The 27365-nt window shown below is 46.0% G+C and overlaps 1 protein-coding gene across 1 annotated transcript in view; it reads left to right on the top strand.

The window, feature by feature from the left end:
- The window catches only part of cfap57 (cilia and flagella associated protein 57), a 45006-nt gene that overhangs the window by 5047 nt on the left and 12594 nt on the right, over positions 1–27365 (top strand). The window contains exons 7-18 of the mRNA XM_055882676.1: positions 1710–1849; positions 3968–4133; positions 4321–4434; positions 4582–4794; positions 5310–5483; positions 6033–6194; positions 8636–8791; positions 21913–22006; positions 22510–22700; positions 23079–23252; positions 24364–24522; positions 27163–27306. Of these exons, the coding sequence (XP_055738651.1) occupies positions 1710–1849; positions 3968–4133; positions 4321–4434; positions 4582–4794; positions 5310–5483; positions 6033–6194; positions 8636–8791; positions 21913–22006; positions 22510–22700; positions 23079–23252; positions 24364–24522; positions 27163–27306 (1887 nt within the window). The remainder of the gene's footprint in view (positions 1–1709; positions 1850–3967; positions 4134–4320; positions 4435–4581; positions 4795–5309; positions 5484–6032; positions 6195–8635; positions 8792–21912; positions 22007–22509; positions 22701–23078; positions 23253–24363; positions 24523–27162; positions 27307–27365) is intronic.

Below are 27365 nucleotides of genomic sequence, written 5' to 3'. Positions count from 1 at the left end.
AACAACAGAATGGTGTGGGTGTACCCCAACAACAGAATGGTGTGGGTGTACCCCAACAACAGAATGGTGTGGGTGTACCCCAACAACAGAATGGTGTGGGTGTACCCAAACAACAGAATGGTGTAGGTGTACCCAAATAACAGAATGGTTTGGGGGTATACAGGTCATTAAAAAATATTAATGTGAGTAGACTGCTGATTGGCCAGCTCAGCCAAGGCAGTATGAAATCCTAGCAAGTATTTTTTAAATGGTCTGTTTGAGATACAAGTTTGAGGAAAAGGAGGCTGGTGGGAGGAGCTATAGGAGGACAGGCTCATAGTAATGGCTGGAAGGAAAGGAATGCAACAGTAACAAACATATAGAAACTCCGTTCCATTAATTCCATTCCAGCTATTATAATGAGCCCAACCTCCTAAAGCTCCTCCCCCCAGTCTTCTCTGCCTCCAACTTGTATCTCAAACAGACCTATTTTCAATTGATTTATTTTGAGATCTGGCCGCAGACCCCACTTTGAGAACCCCTGGTATATGATATAGACCATATGGATGTGTGGAAGGTGAACAGCTGCTATGGCATTCTATGCTAAAGCATGCTGGGATCACAGTCAACAGGATTAGGTCCAGGTTAGGTTAGGTCCAGGTTAGGTCCAGATTAGGTCCAGGTTAGGTTAGGTCCAGGTTAGGTTAGGTCCAGGTTAGGTTAGGTCCAGGTTAGGTCCAGGTTAGGTTAGGTTAGGTTAGGTCCAGGTTAGGTCCAGGTTAGGTCCAGGTTAGGTTAGGTCCAGGTCAGGTTAGGTCCAGGTTAGGTTAGGTCCAGGTTAGGTCCAGGTTAGGTTAGGTTAGGTCCAGGTTAGGTTAGGTTAGGTCCAGGTTAGGTTAGGTTAGGTCCAGGTTAGGTTAGGTCCAGGTTAGGTTAGGTTAGGTCCAGGTTAGGTTAGGTCCAGGTTAGGTTAGGTCCAGGTTAGGTCCAGGTTAGGTTAGGTCCAGGTTAGGTTAGGTCCAGGTTACGTCCAGGTTAGGTTAGGTCCAGGTTAGGTTAGGTCCAGGTTAGGTTAGGTCCAGGTTAGGTTAGGTCCAGGTTAGGTTAGGTTAGGTCCAGGTTAGGTTAGGTACAGGTTAGGTTAGGTCCAGGTTAGGTTAGGTCCAGGTTAGGTCCAGGTTAGGTTAGGTCCAGGTTAGGTTAGGTCCAGGTTACGTCCAGGTTAGGTTAGGTTAGGTTAGGTCCAGGTTAGGTTAGGTCCAGGTTAGGTTAGGTCCAGGTTACGTCCAGGTTAGGTTACGTCCAGGTTAGGTTAGGTCCAGGTTAGGTTAGGTCCAGGTTACGTCCAGGTTAGGTTAGGTCCAGGTTAGGTTAGGTCCAGGTTAGGTTAGGTCCAGGTTAGGTCCAAATGCTCCTTTTCTTTATTTTGTCCTTCTATCCTTCCTATTGTCATTCCTTCCTTTCAATCCAGAGGAATATAGTTGAGAGCCTGAGATTGAGTGTGGATATGTCTAAGTGAAGTATATTGACCATATTGGTTTCCCTTTAGACAATCCTTTCACCCGTAATGGGCACTTGTACACTCCTTCCCTTTCCATTTCAAATAATTGGATTGGTGCATGAAAGTAAGTTAACAAGTGAACACTTTGAGCAGAAGAGTAGAGAATTGGGACGTTGAAATGCTTGTGTGCCTCATGCACTAAACTCAATTTCTCTGTGTTGTCCACCAGGGGGAGCAAGCCCACTTTGAGTTCCTGTCCCACTCGTTTCACTCCAACATCATCACAGGTCTGTCCATCTGCATCCGCAAGCCCCTCATCGCCACATGCTCCCTGGACCACTCTGTACGCATCTGGAACTTTGAGACCAAGTAAGAGATGATCTCTTTTCTTTTCAATGGGAAAAAATTAAATCTGAATTTTTAGTTCACTTCCTGAGTTGACTGAATTGAAATGGAATCGACCACCAACTGTGTTCTCCATTAGTGTACATCTGTTGTCTCTAGATTATATATTTCAGCGTTTTTCATTCCATTCTATTCTATTCATATTGTGGGACAAAACTTGAGAATAGGGTGACCATATGTCCCGGATTTTGCAGGACAGTCCCGTGTTTTGGCCCATTGTCCTGCGTCCCGCAACCAAACAGTCATGTCCCGCATTTTATCAACAAATTAAAACACCACTAATTTACCAAAAAAGATATACAGTACCAGTCAAAGGTTTGGACCCACCTACTCATTCAGGGGTTTATCTTTATTTGTGCTATTTTCTACATTGTAGAATAATAGTGAAGACATCAAAACTATGAAATAACACATACTGTATGGAATCATGTACTAAGCAGAAACGTGTTCAACAAATCAAAATATATTTGAGATTCTTCAAATAGCCACCCTTTGCCTTGATGACAGCTTTGCGCACTCTTGGCATTCTCTCAACCAGCTTCACCTGGAATGCTTTTCCAACAGTCTTGAAGGAGTTCCCACATATGCTGAGCACTTGTTGGCTGCTTTTCCTTCACTCTGTGGTCCAACTCATCACAAACCATCTCAATTTGGTTGAGGTCGGGTGATTGTGGAGGCCAGGTCATATGATGCAGCACTCCATCACTCTCCTTCTTGGTCAAATAGCCCTTACACAGCCTGGAGGTGTGTTGAGTCATTGTCCTGTTGAAAAACAAATTATAGTCCCACTAAGCACAAACCAGATGGGATGGCTGATCGCTGCAGAATGTTTAGGTAGACATGCTGGTTAAGTGTGCCTTGAATTCTAAATAAATCACAGACAGTGTCACCAGCAAAGCACCCCCACACCATCACACCTCCTTCTCCATGCTTCACGGTGGGAACCACACATGCGGAGATCATCCGTTCACCTACTCTACGTCTCATAAAGACATGGCGGTTGGAACCTTAAAATGTCTAATTTGTACTCATCAGACCAAAGGACAGATTTCAGTTGCTCATGTTTCTTGGCCCAAGCAAGTCTCTTCTTCTTATTGGTGTCCTTAAGTAGTGTTTTCTTTTCAGCAATTTGACCATGAAGGCCTGATTCACACAGTCTCCTCTGAACAGTTGATGTTGAGATGTCTCTGTTACTTGAACGCGGTGAAGCATTTACTTGGGCTGCAAATATGAACTTATCTTCTGCAGCAGAGGTAACTCTGGGTCTTCCTTTCCTGTGGTGGTCCTCATGAAAGCCAATTTCATCATAGCTCTTGATGGTTTTTGAGACTGCACATTTTCCGCATTGACTGACCTCCATGTCTTAAACAAATGATGGACTGTCGTTTTTTTCTTTGCTTATTTGAGCTGTTCTTGCCATAATATGGACTTGGTCTTTTACCAAATAGGGCTATCTTCTATATACCACCCCTACCTTGTCACAACACAACTGATTGGCTCAAATGCATTTAGAAGGAAAGAAATTCCACAAATTAACCTTTAACAAGGCACACCTGTTAATTTAAATGCATCCCAGGTGACTACCTCATAAAGCTGGTTGAGACAATGCCAAGTGTGTGCAAAGCTGTCATCACGGCAAAGGGTGGCTACTTTGAAGAATCTAACATCTAAAATATATTTAGATTTGTTTAACACTTTTTTGGTTACTACATGATTCCATATGTGTTATTTCATAGTTTATGTCTTCACTATTATTCTACAATGTAGAAAATATTAAAATAAAGAAAAACCCTGAAATGAGTAGGTGTGTCCAAACTTTTGACTTTTACTGTATACAGTATATATATACATATAGGCTACACTCTCATTGTCCCTCATTTGAGTATTTTAAATGTGGTCACCGTACTTGGGAAATCTACGCTCAATTCAAACGTTAGTGCAAATCTCCTATTGGCTCCAAAGCATGATTTACACCAAATAGATTTATAAAAAGTACTAACCTCCTGGAGCGTAGCCAATCAACACCAGGTTTATATTAGCACTGTGTTCTAAATGAGAGTCTTCTCCTCCTGCCTGTGTCAGTGTGCTAGAGCTGCATAAGGAGTTCCAGGAAGAGGCCTTCAGCGTGGCCCTGCACCCCTCTGGTCTCTTCATCCTGGTGGGCTTCTCCGACAAGCTGCGCCTCATGAACCTGCTCATCGACGATGTTAGGACCTTCAAGGAGTTCACTGTCAGGGGCTGCAGAGAGGTGGGGGAAGGGTTGGTGTTGGGGTGGGGTGTGTGGGGTACTGTATGTGTGTGTGTTACAGGTACTCCATGTCAAAATAAACTTCCCTATAGATACTGTCAGTTGAACTAAATAAATTCATATTGTATTGTGATCAATGGAATAATAAGCCATGTCTTGTTGCTTGTCTGTGTTTCTCTCTTGCCAGTGTGTTTTCAGCCATGGGGGACACATGTTCGCTGCTGTCAACGGAAACCTCATCCACATCTACTCTTCCACTACATTTGACAACCTCTTAAATCTGAAGGGCCACAATGGAAAGGTGTGTTTTCCCTTAACAGGAAAATCTATGGTCCTATACTCATCAAACATCATTTCCCTCAGAGACTGTGTATGAAACCCAGCTGACTGTCACTACTACGTCTCCCTGCTGTCTGACTTGTTATTGTGTATAAATGATGTCTGTCAGGTGCGGGCCATGGTGTGGAGCATGGACGACAGTCGCCTGGTGTCGTGCGGGATGGACGGGGCCGTGTACGAGTGGAACACGCTGAACAGCAAACGCGAGTCGGAGAGCGTTCTGAAGTCCTGCAGCTACACTGGCGTCACCATCTCGCCCGATGCCAAGACTATCTTCGCTGTGGGGACAGACTGTACCCTTAAGGAGATCCAAGACTGTCAGGTGGGATTGAGGTTATACCCTCAGCTAAGGGCGGGTCCCTAGATAACACTTTGTGCAACAACTTGAATTCTCCCTTGCTCTCCTTCTAAACAACATCATTTTTTTTTTAAAGTTTGCCAATGAGTCAAGTCTACAAAACCTAGTTTAGGTAACTGTGTTGGGAACAAATTGTAGTCTTGGGAGTAGAAAACTGCATTTAGATTGAATGTTTCATCCACAGAGATCCATTTCTATGGTTTCATCGATGAGAATATGTGCAGAATGCTGGCCCAGTTTCATCTTTCTCCCTCCTCTCCCTCCTCTCCCTCTCCACTGTCAGAAGAGGAAGCCACTTCTTCCCCTGCCTCGCCACTGTGAGGAGAAGAAGCCCCTAGTGGGAATGACATGGTGTACTAGCGGGATCCCAGATCTGTTTGTGCTGCCTTGCCAACTATGGCCATAGGTGTTGGCGAGACAGCATAAACTGATCTGGGACCGGGCTTGTGCTTTGTACCTATGTGACAAACTGTTCTCAGATCCTTAGGGAGGTGGCAGCGGACGACGTGGCCTACACCACCATCGCTATGTCCCGCTCGGGACGGATGCTCTTCGCAGGGACCTCCATCGGGACCGTCAGGGCCATCAAGTACCCTCTATCCACACAGAAAGACTGGATTGAGTACCAGGCCCACTCAGGGGCTGTCACCAAGGTGGGTGTGTGTCATTTTGCCCAATCCCAGAACATTCAATTGTGGAGTACCTGAAAGAGCTGTTTGTGTTGTCATTCCAACCCCTTTGGTCATCGCCATGAGAATGACGACTACAGTAAGATTTGACCATACAGCACAAACAGATCTAGGAATGTCCAAATCGTGTAGATCAATTGATGCTTGAGATCTATGATATCTCAGGCCAGACTAGGACTTTTCCACCACCATCAATAAAACACCAAATTATATATTTTCTCGTGGGAGAATGGTGTCTCATCCCTCCAATAGAGTTCCAGACACCTGTAGAATCTATACCAGGGTGCATTGAAGCTGTTCTGGTGGCTCCTGCTGGCCCAACACCTTAAGACACTATGTTGGTGTTTCCTTTATTTTGGCAGTTACCTGTACTGAATGAACAAATATAAATAATGATGATCACGTTGGTCTCGTTCAGTAAGGAGAAAGTGTTTCATAATGGAATGAAACAAGGAGGTACCACCTGAACACTTAAATAAAAGGTATTCTTATTATTACCTTGTCCCCACTCAGATGGTAATCACGTTCGACGACCAGTATCTGCTGACGGTGTCTGAGGACGGCTGTCTGCTCATCTGGAAGATCATAGACAAGGAGGGCCGTGGCCTGAAGAGAGACAAGGACATCACCTACGCTGAGGAGATCCTCATCACCAAGTCAGACCTAGAGGAGAAGGTACTGGCCATGACGGATTATGGAGAAAAAGAGGGCGACATATGGGAGAGAGAAAATACAGTTAAAACATTAGATACTTGCATGTCTTTTGATTTACATCTGGTTTGCCCATTGCTACTAATGCTTTGAGTTCCATGCCTCTAGTAGGATTATGTAAATGGTTATCTTCATCGTAATCTAGGTTGTTGCTCTTGATCATGCATTGCCTTCCTACTCTCTGTCCCCCCAAAAAACTATACTATACTCTGCTCTGTGCTATTGTACTCTGTGCTGTTCTATTGTACTCTGTGCTGTTCTATTGTACTCTGTGCTATTGTGCTATTGTACTCTGTGCTATTGTGCTATTGTACTCTGTGCTATTGTGCTATTGTACTCTGTGCTACTCTATTCTACTCTGTGCTACTCTATTCTACTCTGTGCTATTGTGCTATTGTACTCTGTGCTATTGTGCTATTGTACTCTGTGCTATTGTGCTATTGTACTCTGTGCTATTGTGCTATTGTACTCTGTGCTATTGTACTCTGTGCTACTCTGTGCTACTCTATTCTACTCTGTGCTATTGTACTCTGTGCTACTCTGTGCTACTCTATTCTACTCTGTGCTATTGTGCTATTGTACTCTGTGCTACTCTATTCTACTCTGTGCTATTGTGCTATTGTACTCTGTGCTACTCTATTCTACTCTGTGCTATTGTGCTATTGTACTCTGTGCTACTCTATTCTACTCTGTGCTATTGTGCTATTGTACTCTGTGCTACTCTATTCTACTCTGTGCTATTGTGCTATTGTGCTATTGTACTCTGTGCTATTGTACTCTGTGCTATTGTACTCTGTGCTGTGCTACTCTGTGCTGTGCTACTCTGTGCTGTGCTACTCTGTTCTGTGCTACTCTGTGCTGTGCTACTCTGTTCTGTGCTACTCTGTGCTGTGCTACTCTGTGCTGTGCTACTCTGTTCTGTGCTACTCTGTTCTGTGCTACTCTGTTCTGTGCTACTCTGTTCTGTGCTACTCTGTTCTGTGCTACTCTGTTCTGTGCTACTCTGTTCTGTGCTACTCTGTTCTGTGCTACTCTGTTCTGTGCTACTCTGTTCTGTGCTACTCTGTTCTGTGCTACTCTGTTCTGTGCTACTCTGTTCTGTGCTACTCTGTTCTGTGCTACTCTGTTCTGTGCTACTCTGTTCTGTGCTACTCTGTTCTGTGCTACTCTGTTCTGTGCTACTCTGTTCTGTGCTACTCTGTTCTGTGCTACTCTGTTCTGTGCTACTCTGTTCTGTGCTACTCTGTTCTGTGCTACTCTGTTCTGTGCTACTCTGTTCTGTGCTACTCTGTTCTGTGCTACTCTGTTCTGTGCTACTCTGTTCTGTGCTACTCTGTTCTGTGCTACTCTGTTCTGTGCTACTCTGTTCTGTGCTACTCTGTTCTGTGCTACTCTGTTCTGTGCTACTCTGTTCTGTGCTACTCTGTTCTGTGCTACTCTGTTCTGTGCTACTCTGTTCTGTGCTACTCTGTTCTGTGCTACTCTGTTCTGTGCTACTCTGTTCTGTGCTACTCTGTTCTGTGCTACTCTGTTCTGTGCTACTCTGTTCTGTGCTACTCTGTTCTGTGCTACTCTGTTCTGTGCTACTCTGTTCTGTGCTACTCTGTTCTGTGCTACTCTGTTCTGTGCTACTCTGTTCTGTGCTACTCTGTTCTGTGCTACTCTGTTCTGTGCTACTCTGTTCTGTGCTACTCTGTTCTGTGCTACTCTGTTCTGTGCTACTCTGTTCTGTGCTACTCTGTTCTGTGCTACTCTGTTCTGTGCTACTCTGTTCTGTGCTACTCTGTTCTGTGCTACTCTGTTCTGTGCTACTCTGTTCTGTGCTACTCTGTTCTGTGCTACTCTGTTCTGTGCTACTCTGTTCTGTGCTACTCTGTTCTGTGCTACTCTGTTCTGTGCTACTCTGTTCTGTGCTACTCTGTTCTGTGCTACTCTGTTCTGTGCTACTCTGTTCTGTGCTACTCTGTTCTGTGCTACTCTGTTCTGTGCTACTCTGTTCTGTGCTACTCTGTTCTGTGCTACTCTGTTCTGTGCTACTCTGTTCTGTGCTACTCTGTTCTGTGCTACTCTGTTCTGTGCTACTCTGTTCTGTGCTACTCTGTTCTGTGCTACTCTGTTCTGTGCTACTCTGTTCTGTGCTACTCTGTTCTGTGCTACTCTGTTCTGTGCTACTCTGTTCTGTGCTACTCTGTTCTGTGCTACTCTGTTCTGTGCTACTCTGTTCTGTGCTACTCTGTTCTGTGCTACTCTGTTCTGTGCTACTCTGTTCTGTGCTACTCTGTTCTGTGCTACTCTGTTCTGTGCTACTCTGTTCTGTGCTACTCTGTTCTGTTCTACTCTGTTCTGTTCTACTCTGTTCTGTTCTACTCTGTTCTGTTCTACTCTGTTCTGTTTTACTGTAACAGAACCAGATCATGATGGAGCTGAAGACCCGTGTGAAGGAGCTGAAGATGGAGAATGAGTACCAGCTGCGTCTGAAGGACATGAACTACAACGAGAAAATCAAGGACCTCTCAGAGAAGTTTGTCCAAGAGATCGAGTCCCTCAAGACCAAAAACCAGGTACAACCAGTGGCGATTTTATCATGTATTTTAGCATGCCCCTTGGTGGGCAAAAACAATAGATGTGGGATGCATGCCAGCAAAGCCACTACACAACACAACACTAAACAATGCATGAATTGCACTATACCACTGCTACACCTGGCTATCAGCGGAGCCTTGTCTGGCAGCGAAACAGTTCATTCAGCATCATCTACTGACTTTAAAAATAACATAGCTGATATGGCTGACTTACTTAAACAAATGTGGTTTCTACTGACAATTGTCACAAGCCGGCTCATAGCCTGTGACAAAAATGAGGGGACACGAACAACAGGTATAGGCCAATTCAAAAGTGTTCTTTATTATTAAACAAACTATTAACTTAAACTAAGAAAAAGGAATGAGGTGTGGATGTATCATAATGTAAGGTGTATGTAAAGTGCATGGATGCATGAATAAGTGTGTGTGAACATGACTGAGTGAAAACTATGCAAAACTACAAAGGAACAAACAAATCATGAGCATACCTGGAGGAGCAGAGAGAGAGAGAGCAAGACAGGGAGAGGTGATTAGTAAGCAGTTTTATACCCTGAGCCCAGGTGGCTCCAATCACTTAACGACCCTCCTCTGCCTGCAGGAGGAACCGCCCCCTGCACTGCAGAGGAGGAGCCGTGACACCCCCCTCCTTAAAATGAGGGTCCCACCCTCAACCCAACTTCCTCCAACATATTCAAAATAATTCAAATTTCCCAAAAAACAAATAAACAAAAATACCAATCCCGGCTCCTAGCAGTAGCCCCGTGTCCCCCAGCTGACTGTCCGCCCCTCAAACTCAGCAGCCCTGGTACCTGGGGAGCAATTTAAGAGAAAAGAGGCGCAGACAGCCCGTAGGGGTCAGCAGAGAAAAGATACAAGCTAGGTTAAAGGAGCACGGGACAGAGCATCAGCAATGATATGATCCTTACCACTAATGTGTCTAATATCAAGGTTGAAAGGTTGCAAGAACAAAGCCCAACGCATCAGGCGCTGGTTTGGGTTTTGCAGAGACCTCAGAAAAACAAGTGGGTTGTGGTCAGTGAACACAGTTAAAGGGGTCAAACCAGAACCAACATAGACCTCGAAGTGCTGTAAAGCCCAAATGAGACCTAAAGCCTCCTTTTCAATTACAGAATAGTTTCTGATACTTATTAAATTTTCGGGAGAAGAAACTGACTGGACACTCAACCTTGTCGTCATTCTCCTGGAGAAGCACAGCCCCAGCACCGATTTGACTGGCGTCTACCTGCAATTTGAAAGGTTTCCCAGAATTTGGTGCTGCCAACAGGTGCCAAACACAAAAAAAGTCTTAACTGCATCAAATGCCTCTTGACACTGGGTGGACCAGATAAATTCAGCCTTGGCCTTCAACAGATTGGTCAGTGGGGACACTACTACCGAAAAGTTTACAAAAAGCACGGTAGTACCCCGCCATTCCCAGGAAGCGCATCAGTTCTTTCTTTGTAGAGGGCTGTGGGAACTGCTTCACAGCCTGAACCTTGGCTTCTACGGGACAGACAAATCCCTGACCAACAACCTTGCCTAGGTATGTGACTGTAGCTTTGGCAAACTCACATTTTGCCAAATCAATACCTGTGTCCAACATAGACTGCATCTGTTTCCAGTTTTAGTCTCTTCTCCTCAGATACACGATAAAATCTGTGTTTGATAGGCTTAGCATCTCCGATGTCTATATCATGTTCAATTAAGTGGGTTTGGGATGGAGTGTCAGAAAACAAAACAGGGTAGTTTCTAATAAGAGCTACCAATTCATCACGTTTCTCAGAGTCTAAATGATCTACCAAAAACCCCAAGGTTTTGCATAGTCTGGGAGTTTTTCAACCGTCCTTGTAAGACCTCATCTGAAACTTTAACTTCCTCTTCTCCCCCCTCCACCAAATTAAAGCCACAAGATGCAGGGAATGGGGCAGCAGTCAACACTGACCTCACTGCTGGAGTGCCTTCAACTTTGCTTAGATCACGGGAGTGATAACATTTTAACAGGTTCACATGGCATAATTTAGAGGACTTCCTATGACTAGGGGTTTCAATAAGATAGTTCAAATCTGACACTTTACGCAACACAGTGAAAGGACCACAGTATTTTGCCTGAAAAGGTGAACTTACAAGAGGCAGAAGAGCAAGTACCCGATCACCGGGACTAAACTCACGCAGCTCAGCCTGTCCGTCATATTTCAGTTTCATTTTCCGTTGAGAACATTTTAGTTTCTTTCGCTAGTTCACCAGCCCTATACAACTTCAACCTAAAACCATTTACATAGTCAATAAGGTTCCGAGGTGGTTCCTCAGGCAAACAACCATCCTGCAACACTGCTAAAGGCCCACGCACCTTATGGCCAAACACTAAGTCATTTGGGCTAAACCCTGTGCTTTCCTGCACTACTTCACGAGCAGCTAGTAACAGCCAAGGTGACCCCTCCTCCCAGTCGGCAGACAGTTCCGTACAATATGCACGAAGCAAGGATTTTAAAGTTTGATGAAAACGTTCCAAAGCTCCCTGGCTCTGGGCATGGAACGCAGTAGACTTGTGTTTAACTTTAAGCTGTTTGAGAACCTGAGCAAATAAATGAGAGGTAAAGTTAGACCCCTGATCTGACTGGATGGTTTTTGGAATCCCAAATGTTGAAATAAATTGAGTTAAAGCTTTAACTACTGATTTTGAAGTTATGGTACGCAAGGAAAAAGCTGCCGGATATCTGGTTGCTTGACACATAACAGTTAATAAGTAGCTATGACCTGACTTGGACCTTGGTAATGGCCCAACACAATCGATAATAAGATGCTCAAAAGGTTGCCCTACGGCTGGTATTGGATACAACGGTGCAGGCTTTACAACCTGATTTGGCTTGCTTGTGCGCTGACACGTATCACAAGTTTTAATAAACTGAGATACATCCCGCTTTAAACGTGGCCAGAAAAAATAACGAAGTATGCGATCATAAGTTTTACGAACACCCATATGACCTGCCACATCACCATGTGAAGTTTTCAACACTTTATTTCGCAAAGTAGTAGGTACAACTATTTGAAAGACTGGTTCTCCTAGACCCTGATCATAGTGTGGAACCCATTTCCTGACCAACAGCCCATCAAGAAGAAAATAACACTGAGCACTATTCCTCACCACTGAATCAGGAACCACTTTATCAAACAGATCAGCCAAAGTAGTATCGGCTTTTTGCTCAGCCATCAATGAATCTCTAGAACTAGTCAACTGTTCTGTCTGGAGTTTGACTGGCAACTCAAGACTTTCTGGCTTACTCTCAATCTCCTTACGAGAGGCTGCGCGGGTAACCGCACAAACTGGAAATACCTCAGGAGACACAGTTCTGATCCGGAGATTCCCTTGCAGGGGACACTGAAGGTTGCTTCTTACAGATGTTTAATTTGCCATCTGCCCACACCTTACTACCTGCCAAGTCATTCCCCAAAATCATGTGCACTCCCTCTACTGGCAACTGAGGTCTAACCCCAACATCTACATCACCCTCTACCAGACCACATTTTAGGGTAACTTCATGTAAAGGACAAGAGAATGGAACTAAACCCATACCACATACCATTACACAACGGCCAGTATCAGACTCTTTAGAGAACGGCAAAACAGATTCCAGAATAAAAGAATCTAAAGCTCCAGTGTCTCTTAGGATCTTGATTTTAACATTCTGGTTGCCATCTACCAGGGACACTACACCATCTGAAATGAAGGCTGAAAAATCACAGCGGGAAAACTGAGAATCAAACTCAACTAGTGGCTGAAACAGCTCACCCTGGTGGTCAGAGGCTGTAACAGGACTTGCCATCACAGCAGGTTTAACTTGAACTGACTGTTTTGATTTAAGCAGAGGACAATTTTTCTTCCAATGTCCTTCAACTAAACAGTAGCGACAGGTATTAGCATTAACCGGTGCTTTAAGTCCTCCAGACCCAAACTTCTGCTGAGGCCTTTGGAAAGATGCCCCCAAAAAAGGTGACCTACTATTCCTAGGAGTAAAGTTATTCTTATGGTACATGTCACTGTTTGACTCAAAATGGCTTTTATGTGTTAGCCTGTACTCATCTGCAAGGATTGCTGCATCACTTGGAGACTTAACTTTACGTTCATTCATGTATGTAGCAACCTGGTCAGGAACAGAATTTTTGAACTGTTCTAACACAATCAAATTAGACAGACCCTCAAAAGTACTAACTTCAGAAGCTGTACACCAACGATTAAATGCAGAAGTCAAATCACAAACAAACTCAGAATAGGTTTGTGAATCTAACTTTTTCCTGTAACGAAAACGTTGACGATATGCCTCTGGCACAAGCTCGTAGACCTTCAGAACTGCTGATTTAACTTTAGCATAAACTTTACTGTCAGCTACACTCAGTGCTGCAAAAGCCTCACGTGCTTTACCTGTAAGTACACATTGCAACAACATAGTCATGTCCAAATCTGACCAAGCTCTAGCTTCCGCAATACGCTCAAATAAAGTAAAGTATGTGTCTGGATCTGACTCATCAAATTTAGGCAACAAACGAAGATTCTGTGAAACATCAAACTGTGGTAGTCTTTCCGGTCTATTAGCATTTCTCAATCGCTCTATCTCTAATTGCATTTGCAACAGTTCCCTCTGCTGCTCAAAAGTTAATGAAGGGCTAGACTGAAAACTTGCACCCTCACTACTAGCAGACTGACCGCCAAAAACACCCATTTCCCTAAGACCCTGCTTTAAGCTAGTTAACAGTCTCTTTAATTTTTTTATCAACAATCTCAATCTGATAATGTTCAGCAATTTCAATTAACTGCTCCTTAGTACACAACTCTAAGGCTACCTCTGAAGGAGCTTGAACAAAACTACACAAAATGGAAGACATTTTCCTCAACCAATACAACTATTACAAAATGCTCAAAAAAACACAACTCACCTGCTGTCAATCTGGGTTCAAGGACAGGAGCCACACCCCACTATCCTCCAAAAACTACTAACTAACTGGCCCTGGTCTTCGTGCAGTCACATGTGGTGGGGTTTTATGCACACAAAACCAGTGGAGAGGAAAAGACAACCAGAAACTGGCAGCCCTCCCATAACCACGGAGGTGCTCCCGAGCCGATGTAGGGAAAAAGGGAAAGGGATGCTCTACCCACGTTCACTGCCACCTAAAACAAAAACACCACAAGCCTCCTATGGACACTTGCTGATATGCCTGAACAGGAGAGGACTCCCACCTGAACAAAACCCAGAAAAACACAAAGTGAATTGCTTAGCTACCAAGCTAACTGAACCAAAAGAACACATGGCTCTCAACTCTCTCTTAAACAAAAATTGGCCCAACCAAAACATCCACTCAAACAAAAAAACATTTGGCAAACTAAACTAAACTAACCCAAGTCCCGGATGAGCCCCCACTTGTCACAAGCCGGCTCATAGCCTGTGACAACAATGAGGGGACACGAACAACAGGTATAGGCCAATTCAAAAGTGTTCTTTATTATTAAACAAACTATTAACTTAAACTAAGAAAAAGGAATGAGGTGTGGAAGTATCATAATGTAAGGTGTATGTAAAGTGCATGGGTGCATGAATATGTGTGTGTGAACATGACTGAGTGAAAACTATGCAAAACTAAAACGGAACAAACAAATCATGAGCATACCTGGAGGAGCAGAGAGAGAGCAAGACAGGGAGAGGTGATTAGTAAGCAGTTTTATACCCTGAGCCCAGGTGGCTCCAATCACTTAACGACCCTCCTCTGCCTGCAGGAGGAACCGCCCCCTGCACTGCAGAGGAGGAGCCGTGACACAATTGAGATGTACAAACTATGGCATAAGGGGACGACAAGCGGATCAGAGGCAATCCGTAATTTTGATTAAGACATTCATGAGCGAGCTAGGACGGACGTAGTCAATATAACTATCTGTTCAGCACTTTTGAAATGTACAGCGACAGAATTCAGAACATGGTCCGTTCTTACAGTGTTCTCCCTGTACACCAAGTCAGAACCGTAGAATAAATAAAGTGGGTATATAAGCAAACAATAAAAGCTCTTACAATATTCGATGATTACATTTCTCTAAAACAAGTTATAGGCTACATGTGCACCACCAAGTCAGAACAGTAACGTTAGGCGAAATTAAGAGGGGTAAATAGACTAAATTATTAGGGTGAGGCACATGGGCTACTAACATCTTACTCCTCAACATACACTTAGTATTACTTTCTTAGCTATAATATACATATCTCCCTAATATTACATCATTTATGCAGCAGCATACAAGACAATTTTGGACTCACCTTGCTGTGCTGTGCTCACTTGAACAGGAAGGTGGAGCAGCGTTCTTCTTGTGGGCAAATTTTGTCATCAAAGTCTGGCATTCTCTGGATTTATGTTGCTTTCAAGACAACTGGGAACTCTGAAGAAGAAAAAAAGGTTGAATCATGATGACATCAGTGATCTTCAGGTCGTAGCTCTTGAAAGAGTCCCAAGTTCCCGATTTACAATTCCGTGTTGGATGAAAGTTCAAAGCTTATTTTCCCAGTCGTAGCTCGTTTTTCCCCGAGTTCCCAGTTGTCTTAAACTCACTAAAGTCAGATTTGGAAGTTAACAGTTGATTTGAGCGCGGAACAAATCATGCTTCATTGACAGCATGGCCAGTGTTGAATGTTTATCATTTTAAAGCCCCTTAATCAGCCACTCCACTGAATAGCAGGCTAATGATTGCTTTGCAATGCTTGCAGTTAGCCACTGATTCCTTCCAAACCAGTCATTGTTGAATTGGCGATTTCCAACTTGTTGCGTAATGTTTATGTCCAATGGCCGATGAGCACCGATATTTTTCATCTATAATTTCTCTTCATTATTTCTCTTCATATGACAAGGATTAAAAGGATTTGTCAGTAGATTGTCGACTTGATTCATGATGATGACTGCTAGCTAAGATTTTGAAAGTATGATGTTGACATGATCAGTCCAATCAAAGCTGCTGTACATATAACGTGATTTGATGTCCTTTTATCTGTGGCCAATGACCTTAAGCCTTTTTGGATGGGCACTTCTAATGTAACTCTACTCTACCCAATGGGCTAGAATTTTTTAAGTCTACCCTTAGACTTGGCGGTGACGTAGTGTCCCCATGAGTGACAGAACACTGAGCCAATCACAGAGCAACGCTCCGTATTTTTGTAAGAGCTGTCGCTCTCCTCATCCTCAGATGAGGTGAGGAGAGAAGGATCTTCTGACCAAAATGCGGAGTCTGGGAAATATGCCATCTTTATTATAAATTACAACAATGCAGATGGCAACACGAAAACTAAACAAAACACTTTCAAACTACAAAATAACAAAACGACGTAGAACGAAAACCTGAACATAAACTTACATAACTGAAACGTAAACTCACGAACAGGCAACAGACGACATCGAAACAAAACGAACAGCCAAACAGTCCCGTTTGTGAATATACATCGATAACGACACGAAGACATCACAGGAGACAATCACCCACAAACACACAGTGATAATGCCCTACCTAAATATGACTCTTGATTAGAGGAAAATGCAAACCACCTGCCTCTAATCAAGAGCCATACCAGGCACACCGAAACCAACATAGAAACAGATAACATAGACTGCCCACCCAAAACACATGCCCTGACCATAAACACATAAAAAACAACATAAAACAGGTCAGGACTGTTACAGTACCCCCCCCTCAAGATGCGCACGCCGGGCGCACAAGCACAAAATCCAGGGGAGGGTCCGGGTGGGCAGTTGACCACGGTGGTGGTTCCGGCTCAGGACGCTGTCCCCATACCACCATAGTCACTCCCCTCTTCTTTCTACCCCTTCTAATGCCCACCCTAACACTACCTTCCCCTAAATAAACAGCTAGCACCAGGACAAGGGGCAGCACCGGGACAAGGGGTAGCACCGGGACAAGGGGCAGCACCAGAACAAGGGGCAGCACCAGGATAAGGACCATCACTGGGACAAGGGGCAGCACCGGGACAAGGGGCAGCACCGGGACAAGGGGCAGCACCGGGACAAGGGGCAGCACCGGGACAAGGGGCAGCACCGGGACAAGGGGCAGCACCGGGACAAGGGGCAGCACCGGGACAAGGGGCAACACCGGGACAAGGGGCAGATCCCGGCTGAAGGACTCTGGCAGGTCCTGTTTGGACGGCTCTGGCAGGTCCATGCTGGCTGACGGCTCTCTACGCTCATGGCAGGCTGACGGCTCTTGACGCTCATGGCAGGCTGACGGCTCTCGACGCTCATGGCAGGCTGACGGCTCTCGACACTCATGGCAGGCTGACGGCTCTCGACGCTCATGGCGCTCTGACGGCTCTGGCTGCTCATGGCTCTCTGACGGCTCTGGCTGCTCATGGCTCACTGACGGCTCTGGCTGCTCATGGCTCTTTAACGGCTCTGGCTGCTCATGGCTCTTTGACGGCTCTGGCTGCTCATGGCTCTCTGACGGCTCTGGCTGCTCATGGCTCGCTGGCGGCTCTGGCAGATCCTGTCTGGTTGGCGGCTCTGGCAGATCCTGTCTGGTTGGCGGCTCTGGCAGATCCTGTCTGGTTGGCGGCTCTGGCAGATCCTGTCTGGTTGGCGGCTCTGGCAGATCCTGTCTGGTTGGCGGCTCTGGCAGATCCTGTCTGGCTGACGGCTCTAGCGGCTCCTGTCTGGCTGACGGCTCTAGCGGCTCCTGTCTGGCGGATGGCTCTGTAGGCTCATGGCAGACGGGCGGCTTTGCAGGCTCATGGCAGACGGGCGGCTTTGCAGGCTCATGGCAGACGGATGGCTCAGACGGCGCTGGGGAGACGGATGGCTCAGATGGCGCTGGAGAGACGGATGGCTCAGATGGCGCTGGGGAGACGGATGGCTCAGATGGCGCTGGGGAGACGGATGGCTCAGATGGCGCTGGGGAGACAGATAGCTCTGTAGGGAGGAGAAGGAGAGACAGCCTGGTGCGTGGTCTAGGCACCGGCTGCGCTGGAGAGGAGGAAACAGCAGGAGAGAGAACCCGGAGAGACAGCCTGGTACGGGGGGCTGCCACCGGAGGACTGGTACATGGAGGTGGCACCGGATATACCGGACCGTGAAGGAGGACACGTGCTCTTGAGCACCGAGCCTCCCCAACCCCACCAGGTTGAATGAACCCCGTAGCCCTGCCAGTGCGGCGAGGTGGAATAGCCCGCACTGGGCTATGCAGGCGAACCGGGGACACCACCTGTAAGGCTGGTGCCATGTACACCGGCCCGAGGAGACGTACTGGAGACCAGCTACGTTGGGCCGGCTTCATGGCACCCGGCTCGATGCCCAACCTAGCCCTCCCAGTGCGGCAAGGTGGAATAGCCCGCACTGGGCTAAGCACGCGTACTGGGGACACCGTGCGCTTTACCGCATAACACGGTGTCTTACCAGTACGACGCCTTCTACCTCCACGGTAAGCACGGGGAGTTGGCTCGGGTATCCTACCCGGCTTTGCCACACTCCTCGTGTGCCCCCCCCCAAGAAATTTTTGGGTCTTACTCACGGGCTCCCAACCGCGTCGTCGCGCTGCCTCCTCATACCAGCGCTCCTGGGCTGTGGCTGCCCTCTTCTCCTCCTTAGGACGGCGATATTCCCCTGGTTGAGCCCAAGGTCCTCTACCGTCCAATATCTCCTCCCAAGTCCAGAAATCCTTATTGCTCCCTCGAGCATTCCCATACCGCTTGGTCTCTGTATTTTGGTGGGTGATTCTGTAAGAGCTGTCGCTCTCCTCATCCTCAGATGAGGTGAGGAGAGAAGGATCTTCTGACCAAAATGCGGAGTCTGGGAAATATGCCATCTTTATTATAAATTACAACAATGCAGATGGCAACACGAAAACTAAACAAAACACTTTCAAACTACAAAATAACAAAACGACGTAGAACGAAAACCTGAACATAAACTTACATAACTGAAACGTAAACTCACGAACAGGCAACAGACGACATCGAAACAAAACGAACAGCCAAACAGTCCCGTTTGTGAATATACATCGATAACGACACGAAGACATCACAGGAGACAATCACCCACAAACACACAGTGATAATGCCCTACCTAAATATGACTCTTGATTAGAGGAAAATGCAAACCACCTGCCTCTAATCAAGAGCCATACCAGGCACACCGAAACCAACATAGAAACAGATAACATAGACTGCCCACCCAAAACACATGCCCTGACCATAAACACAAAAAAACAACATAAAACAGGTCAGGACTGTTACAATTTTCTGCTGGCTTGCCCCACCATCACAGAAAGAATTTTGGAGCTGCCTTACTCAAGAAAACAAAAAAGAGACCATGTTTGTATGCTGCTTTACTAACTCAATGATATATATATATTTTCTTTTGCAATGTTGGCAAACTTATATGACACGTATTAATGCCAATTTATGATTTTTTGGGGGGCTAATTTTTGCTTGGCCCACAGTTGCGGGCTGCGGTACAGGTTTCTGGGACAAACTATCACTGGGATATGCTGTGGGTAGAGCTCTGTGTCACTGGGATATGCTGTGGATAGAGCTCTGTCACTGGGATATGCTGTGGGTAGAGCTCTGTGTCACTGGGATATGCTGTGGGTAGAGCTCTGTGTCACTGGGATATGCTGTGGATAGAGCACTGTGTCACTGGGATATGCTGTGGGTAGAGCTCTGTGTCACTGGAATATGCTGTGGATAGAGCTCTGTGTCACTGTGATATGCTGTGGATAGAGCACTGTGTCACTGGGATATGCTGTGGGTAGAGCTCTGTGTCACTGGGATATGCTGTGGGTAGAGCTCTGTGTCACTGGGATATGCTGTGGGTAGAGCTCTGTGTCACTGTGATATGCTGTGGATAGAGCTCTGTGTCACTGGGATATGCTGTGGGTAGAGCTCTGTGTCACTGTGATATGCTGTGGATAGAGCACTGTGTCACTGGGATATGCTGTGGGTAGAGCTCTGTGTCACTGGGATATGCTGTGGGTAGAGCTCTGTGTCACTGGGATATGCTGTGGGTAGAGCTCTGTGTCACTGGGATATGCTGTGGGTAGAGCTCTGTGTCACTGGGATATGCTGTGGGTAGAGCTCTGTGTCACTGGGATATGCTGTGGGTAGAGCTCTGTGTCACTGTGATATGCTGTGGGTAGAGCTCTGTGTCACTGGGATATGCTGTGGGTAGAGCTCTGTGTCACTGGGATATGCTGTGGGTAGAGCTCTGTGTCACTGGGATATGCTGTGGATAGAGCTCTGTGTCACTGTGATATGCTGTGGGTAGAGCTCTGTGTCACTGTGATATGCTGTGGGTAGAGCTCTGTGTCACTGGGATATGCTGTGGGTAGAGCTCTGTGTCACTGTGATATGCTGTGGGTAGAGCTCTGTGTCACTGGGATATGCTGTGGGTAGAGCTCTGTGTTGCACACGCATTGCCCCAATTGTTCTGCCAGTACCACGGCACAACCTAACCTTTGTAGAGTCTGCACCTGCTTCCTGTTGCCGCTTGATACTGTGTGCAGTTGAGACTGTTGTGAATGTGGGGAATAAACCCAAACATGCTGCTATCCAGATAAAGTACAACTATTGAATCACAGCTGGTGAACTGCACTGCATTTAAGTCGTCTTTCTAATACTGTTGACCTGGGCCTTGAAATGAAAGGGATGCAACCAATAACAAACCTTACCTGACCTCTATTAGTCCGAATGCAGGGTACTGTTTGTGAGCACTAGACTACAGTAGAGAGTGAATATGTTTTTAGCAGGCTACTCGAAGAACAGATATCTGTTTTCCTATGAGTGAAGAAGCTAAACGAGCGCTTTGTGCAGACCACATCGTCACGCCCTGATCTGTTTCACCTGTCCTTGTGCTTGTCTCCACCCCCCTCCAGGTGTCGCCCATCTTTCCCATTATCCCCTGTGTATTTATACCTGTGTTGTCTGTCTGATGCCAGTTCGTCTTGTTTGTTCAAGCCTAGCAGCATTTTGTCTCAGCTCCTGGTTTTCCCTAGTCTCTCTTTTTCTCGTCCTCCTGGTTTTTGACCTTTGACTGTCCTGACCCTGTACCCGCCTGACCACTGCCTGTCTCTGAGCCTGCCTGCCGTCCTGTACCTTGGCCGTTGCTCTGGGTTATCGACCCGTGCCTGCCTTGCCCTGACGTTTGCCTGCCCCAGTGGTTACAATAAACATTGTTACTTCACACATTCTGCACTTGGGTCTTACCTTGATTCCTGATACACATCTCTTATAGGGAAGCAGATATCTGTTTTCCTATGAGTGAAGAAGCTCGACGAGCGCTTTGTGCAGACTACATCTCTTAAAGGAAAGCAGATGTTTGTTCTTCAAGTAGCCTGCTAAAAGCAGATGGTTGTTCTTCAAGTAGCCTGCTAAAAGCAGATGTTTGTTCTTCAAGTAGCCTGCTAAAAGCAGATGTTTGTTCTTCAAGTAGCCTGCTAAAAGCAGATGTTTGTTCTTCAAGTAGCCTGCTAAAAGCAGATATCTGTTCTTCAAGTAGCCTGCTAAAAGCAGATATCTGTTCTTCAAGTAGCCTGCTAAAAGCAGATATATGTTCTTCAAGTAGCCTGCTAAAAGCAGATATCTGTTCTTCAAGTAGCCTGCTAAAAGCAGATATATGTTCTTCAAGTAGCCTGCTAAAAGCAGATATCTGTTCTTCAAGTAGCCTGCTAAAAGCAGATATATGTTCTTCAAGTAGCCTGCTAAAAGCAGATTCACTCAGCTATTGCCTATTTCTCACAATCGTTACTGTTTACTCTAATGCAGCACCTGGTATGGGACAAATGTGCAGATGTTTGTATGTCAACCCAGTACATTTTCCTTTGAGAGAACCCTTCATTCAGGGTCGTGGTCCGTCTGTCATGCATATTCACAGCCTATATGTTTATATACATTATTCAGTTGCGGACCTGGCTTCAAATACTATTTGAAATCATTTTGAATACTCTTATCTGGGCTTGACTGAGCTTCCCTGTTTCAACAGAAGCAATAGAAAAAGTTTTAAAAATGACAAGGCTAAAGTAAATGTTAATTGATGAAGAAAATTGAACCCAGGTCTGATCTGTTGTGTTGCAGGTCCTGAAAACGGAGAAAGAGAAGCAGGAAATGTCCAACCAGGAGGTCATGAGGGAGGTCGTGGAGAAACACTCCAGAGAGCAGCAGGATTTCGGTAAGAGAGAAATAAAGAAAAAAATCTACGTAACCACACGTGAATGCAATTTCTTAAGATTCAATAAAATATTCTGAAACCTTTTCACCTTAGCTGAATGTAACCTCTTAATACTTTACAACAGAACTCATCCAACAGACCATTCAGACCAAGTTTTGTATTCAATAACCCTGCTGGGCCCTGTATTTTACACCCTTCACGAGTAGTGGGTTTGATTCCTGCATGGGCCACACCATACGGTGTAAACTGTTTAAGGTAAAGGTGTCTGTTAGAGGAACATTTTTCATAATTTTTTTATTTAACTAGGCAAGCCAGTTAAGAACAAGTTGTTATTTACAACGATGGCCAAGGAACAGTGGGTTAACTGCCTTGTTCAGGGGCAGAACGACAGATGTTTACCTTGGCAGCTCGGGGGATTCGATCTAGCAACCTTTCGATTACTGACCCAACGCTCTAACCACTAGGCTACCTGCCTCCATGTCATCATCTTGGTCATTCCCCAGAGTCGACCAGTAACCAGAAGCTGATGCTGGAGTACGAGAAGTACCAGGAGCTGCAGCTCAAGTCGCAGCTCATGCAGGAGGGCTACGAGCAGCAGCTGCAGGCCAAGGAGGACAGCAAGGGCCGCGCCCTGGAGGAGCTCACCCTCTTCTACGAAGCCAAGCTCCAGGAGAAGATGCTCATGCTGGGCCAGGTGAGGGGGGGTAGAGGGTAGAGACTGAGGGTCTGGGGGTGGACGGATGGGGCTAGGATGTACCCTGGAGGGCTCACCCTCTTGTACGAGGCCAAGCTCCATCACAAACTGTCATCAAAGATACTACTCTAGAAAATAGGAAATTCAGGGCTTCTTGATCTATCACATCCACCTTGTCATGCTGCATCACGCGGTTGATACTGTGGCTGTTTCAACTACAGCGGGTAAAGAGGAACACACAACGGTAGGCTATAGCGAATATAACACACCAAACCACACCCGCAAAACAGCTCTCGCTCATTTCTTAATGAGCAGGCGGAAAAGCCAAGTTCAGCCCCTCTTTAAGCTTGATTTTGTGTGTGTGTGTGTGTGTCTCAGTGTCAGGACGAGTCCAGGCAGCAGGTGAGGGAGTTTGAGGAGTCCAAGAAGCAGATGGAGGAGGACGGAGACCGGGAGATCCAGGACATCCGCATCAAGTATGAGAGGAAACTACGGGTAGAGAAAGAGATCAACCTGCGCCTGAAGGGAGAGACGGGCGTCATGAGGAAAAAGGTGAATGCAAAATAACAGTTATCTTCACTCTTTCCTTCCCCACTCGTATAATAACCCTAATACACTCATTATGTAAAAACCAGACCACAGAAAAACAGAGAACACAACAACTTATTCATATCCAGTCCTCGAATGTCTTTGAAACAAAGGGTTAACTACATTCAGTATTCCATGAGAAAATGCTTTTTTAGAGCTTCCACATACAGTATGTTATAGCTTCCACATACAGTATAGACTGCTACAATATATTATATCTATGAAATATCTGTTCTATAATCTATTGAATCTCCACTTCTCATTCACACCCTTTAAACATGTCTTCTCTCTCCGGTCCCCCTCTCTGTCTTCTCCCCTCTCTGTCTTCTCCCCTCTCTGTCTTCTCCCCTCTCTGTCTTCTCCCCTCTCTGTCTTCTCCCCTCTCTGTCTTCTCCCCTCTCTGTCTTCTCCCCTCTCTTTCTTCTCCCCTCTCTGTCTTCTCCCCTCTCTGTCTTCTCCCTTCTCTGTCTTCTCCCCTCTCTGTCTTCTTCCCTCTCTGTCTTCTCCCCTCTCTGTCTTCTTCCCTCTCTGTCTTCTCCCCTCTCTGTCTTCTCCTCTCTCTGTCTTCTCCCCTCTCTGTCTTCTCCCCTCTCTGTCTTCTCCCCTCTCTGTCTTCTCCCTTCTCTGTCTTCTCCCCTCTCTGTCTTCTCCCCTCTCTGTCTTCTCCTCTCTCTGTCTTCTCCCCTCTCTGTCTTCTCCCCTCTCTGTCTTCTTCCCTCTCTGTCTTCTCCCCTCTCTGTCTTCTCCCCTCTCTGTCTTCTCCCCTCTCTGTCTTCTCCCCTCTCTGCCTTCTCCCTTCTCTGTCTTCTCCTCTCTCTGTCTTCTCCCTTCTCTGTCTTCTCCCCTCTCTGTCTTCTCCCCTCTCTGTCTTCTTCCCTCTCTGTCTTCTCCCCTCTCTGTCTTCTCCTCTCTCTGTCTTCTCCCCTCTCTGTCTTCTCCCCTCTCTGTCTTCTCCCCTCTCTGCCTTCTCCCTTCTCTGTCTTCTCCCTTCTCTGTCTTCTCCCTTCTCTGTCTTCTCCCCTCTCTGTCTTCTCCCCTCTCTGTCTTCTCCCCTCTCTGTCTTCTCCCGTGACAGTTCAGCAGCCTGCAGAAGGATATAGACGACCGCAACGTGGAGATTGAGAAGCTGAGGGTGGAGCAGCAGAAGCTACGAGGGGTCATCAAGTCCCTGGAGAAGGACATCCTGGGCCTGAAGAAAGAGATCCAGGAGAGGGACGAGACCATCCAGGATAAGGTGGGTGGTGGCGTGGCTGCAGGGGGATGGGGTTGGTACAGGTACTGGAGGAACCTAGGCTAGGGGAGGGTTGGAGATGCACATTCTGGGCCTGAAGAAGGAGATCCAGGAGAGAGACGAGACCATCCAGGATAAGGTGGGTGGTGGCGTGGCTGCAGGGGGATGGGGTGGGTACAGGTACTGGAGGAACCTAGGCTAGGGGAGGGTTAGAGATGCACATTCTGGGCCTGAAGAAGGAGATCCAGGAGAGGGATGAGACCATCCAGGATAAGGTGGGTGGTGGCGTGGCTGCAGGGGGATGGGGTTGGTACAGGTACTGGAGGAACCTAGGCTAGGGGAGGGTTGGAGATGCACATTCTGGGCCTGAAGAAGGAGATCCAGGAGAGAGACGAGACCATCCAAGTCAAAGTGGGGATGGACAGGGTCCTGTTCATTAGGCATCAAACAAGAGAAAAGGGACGGAGACGGAGAAAAATAAATGTTGTTTTTTTGTTTTGTGTTTTTTAACAGAAACATGAGCTACTGTAGGACACGTTCTGTATAAGGGGGCTATTGGCCTCATATGTATTGGATCCACCTTCTAGCACTAGTTATTGGTAGGGAGACGAGACACTGATTATGTGAGCTTCTTCTTCTGGAACAGATACAACTGAATATGTAGTACAGCATTCTTTCATAACCCAGTAAGGTCCCTAAAGGTACCTAAAGTCCAGAGTAGGGGGATGCAATCGCACATAGAACCTTATGGCTCTGAAATGTCATTCTGGGTTCGGCCATACGGTCCTATCTGGGTTCGGCCATACGGTCCTATCTGGGTTCGGCCATACGGTCCTATCTGGGTTCGGCCATACGGTCCTATCTGGGTTCGGCCATAAGGTCCTATCTGGGTTCGGCCATACGGTCCTATCTGGGTTCGGCCATACGGTCCTATCTGGGTTCGGCCATACGGTCCTATCTGGGTTCGGCCATACGGTCCTATCTGGGTTCGGCCATACGGTCCTATCTGGGTTCGGCCATACGGTCCTATCTGGGTTCGGCCATACGGTCCTATCTGGGTTCGGCCATACGGTCCTATCTGGGTTCGGCCATACGGTCCTATCTGGGTTCGGCCATACGGTCCTATCTGGGTTCGGCCATACGGTCCTATCTGGGTTCGGCCATACGGTCCTATCTGGGTTCGGCCATACGGTCCTATCTGGGTTCGGCCATACGGTCCTATCTGGGTTCGGCCATACGGTCCTATCTGGGTTCGGCCATACGGTCCTATCTGGGTTTGGCCATAAGGTCCTATCAGGGTTCGGCCATAAGGTCCTATCTGGGTTCGGCCATAAGGTCCTATCAGGGTTCAGCCATAAGGTCCTATCAGGGTTCAGCCATAAGGTCCTATCAGGGTTCAGCCATAAGGTCCTATCAGGGTTCAGCCATAAGGTCCTATCAGGGTTCAGCCATAAGGTCCTATCTAGCACAGAATGATACAATTATTTCACTTTCAATAGAAAAATACAGACATTTAATGATTACAAAAAGATAAATACCCTTCTTTCTAAACACATCATCCAAAATATGAGTTCATGTTCATCACACATTTGTTAAAGCAATAGTTCCTCAAAATGACAAAAACACTACACTGACTGACATAGACTGACCAGGTGAATCCAGGTGAAAGCTATGATCCCTCATTGATGCCACTTGTTAAATCCATTTCAATCAGTGTAGATGAAGGGGAGGAGACAGGTTAAAGAAGGATTTCTAAGCCTTGAGACATGTATTGTGTATGTGTGTCATTCAGAGGGTGAATGGGCAAGACAACTCAATATTAGGAAAGTGTTCCTAATGTTTGGTCAACTCAGTGTATATCTTATGGAGAACTAGCAACATTGCTAAAGCTTAGCTCTGGATGAGTAAACTGATATCTTTTTCTAGTCTCTGACAACCAAAGTCAGTAAACTACTTGCTAGTTATCAATAAAATGTGGTAAGTTTGTAATTTTTGTGAAATACTCCTTCCATGGAGGTTTTCCTATTGATAAAGAACAAGACAAAAACAGCATTGCTTCTCCAAAGGGCCTTAAACATGATCTAAGGCACCTGTATTTATTTGTTTTGACCTTAAAAAGAGCTTACGTTATGTTATGGCCAGTCTTCTGAAAAAGTTGTGATAAAAAATCTAAGTCATTTAAAAAGAGGACCAGAACCTATGATATCAATAATCAAGGACCTGGAACTATATGGTTCTATCTGCAGACTGTATAGTTCTGAGATAATGGGTATTGGGAACTGTTTTGTGATGTCTTCCTCTTTTTGACTCAATAAGTATATTTTCTTACATATAACTATTTTGATTGACAACCCAGTGTTGTGTGATTAGATTGCAGATAAGACCTTATAACACCGAGTTAAAAGGTGTTTGCACAGACCTTTCTGATTTTAGATGTTTTTTTAATCGTAAACGTCCTTTTTTAAAATCTGACATCTCACATGTAAAGGACAGACTGAAGAGCAACTCTGTGTGAATAACTCATTTTTGTCCAAAATGTCAGAACTACCACAGGCCACAAACTATCACAGTAGCTACTAGTACAACAGAGACATGTTTTGGGTTATAAAAGAGGTAACAAAACTCCTCTCCTCCTTTTTGCAGGAGAAGAGAATCTACGACCTGAAGAGGAAGAACCAGGAGCTGGAGAAGTTCAAGTTTGTCTTGGACTACAAGATCAAGGAACTGAAGAAACAGATCGAGCCCAGAGAGAACGACATCAAGGAGATGAAGGAGCAGATTCAAGAGGTGAGAGACAGAGAGATCTGTTTTTAGATGGTCTCAGTGGTCCTCTGTATCTCAGTTGG

This window comes from Salvelinus fontinalis, chromosome 26 (assembly GCF_029448725.1).
Source record: "Salvelinus fontinalis isolate EN_2023a chromosome 26, ASM2944872v1, whole genome shotgun sequence".
Lineage (NCBI taxonomy): Eukaryota > Metazoa > Chordata > Actinopteri > Salmoniformes > Salmonidae > Salvelinus > Salvelinus fontinalis.
Note: the sequence above shows the minus strand (reverse complement) of the source record. Positions and strands in the feature narration are given on the sequence as shown.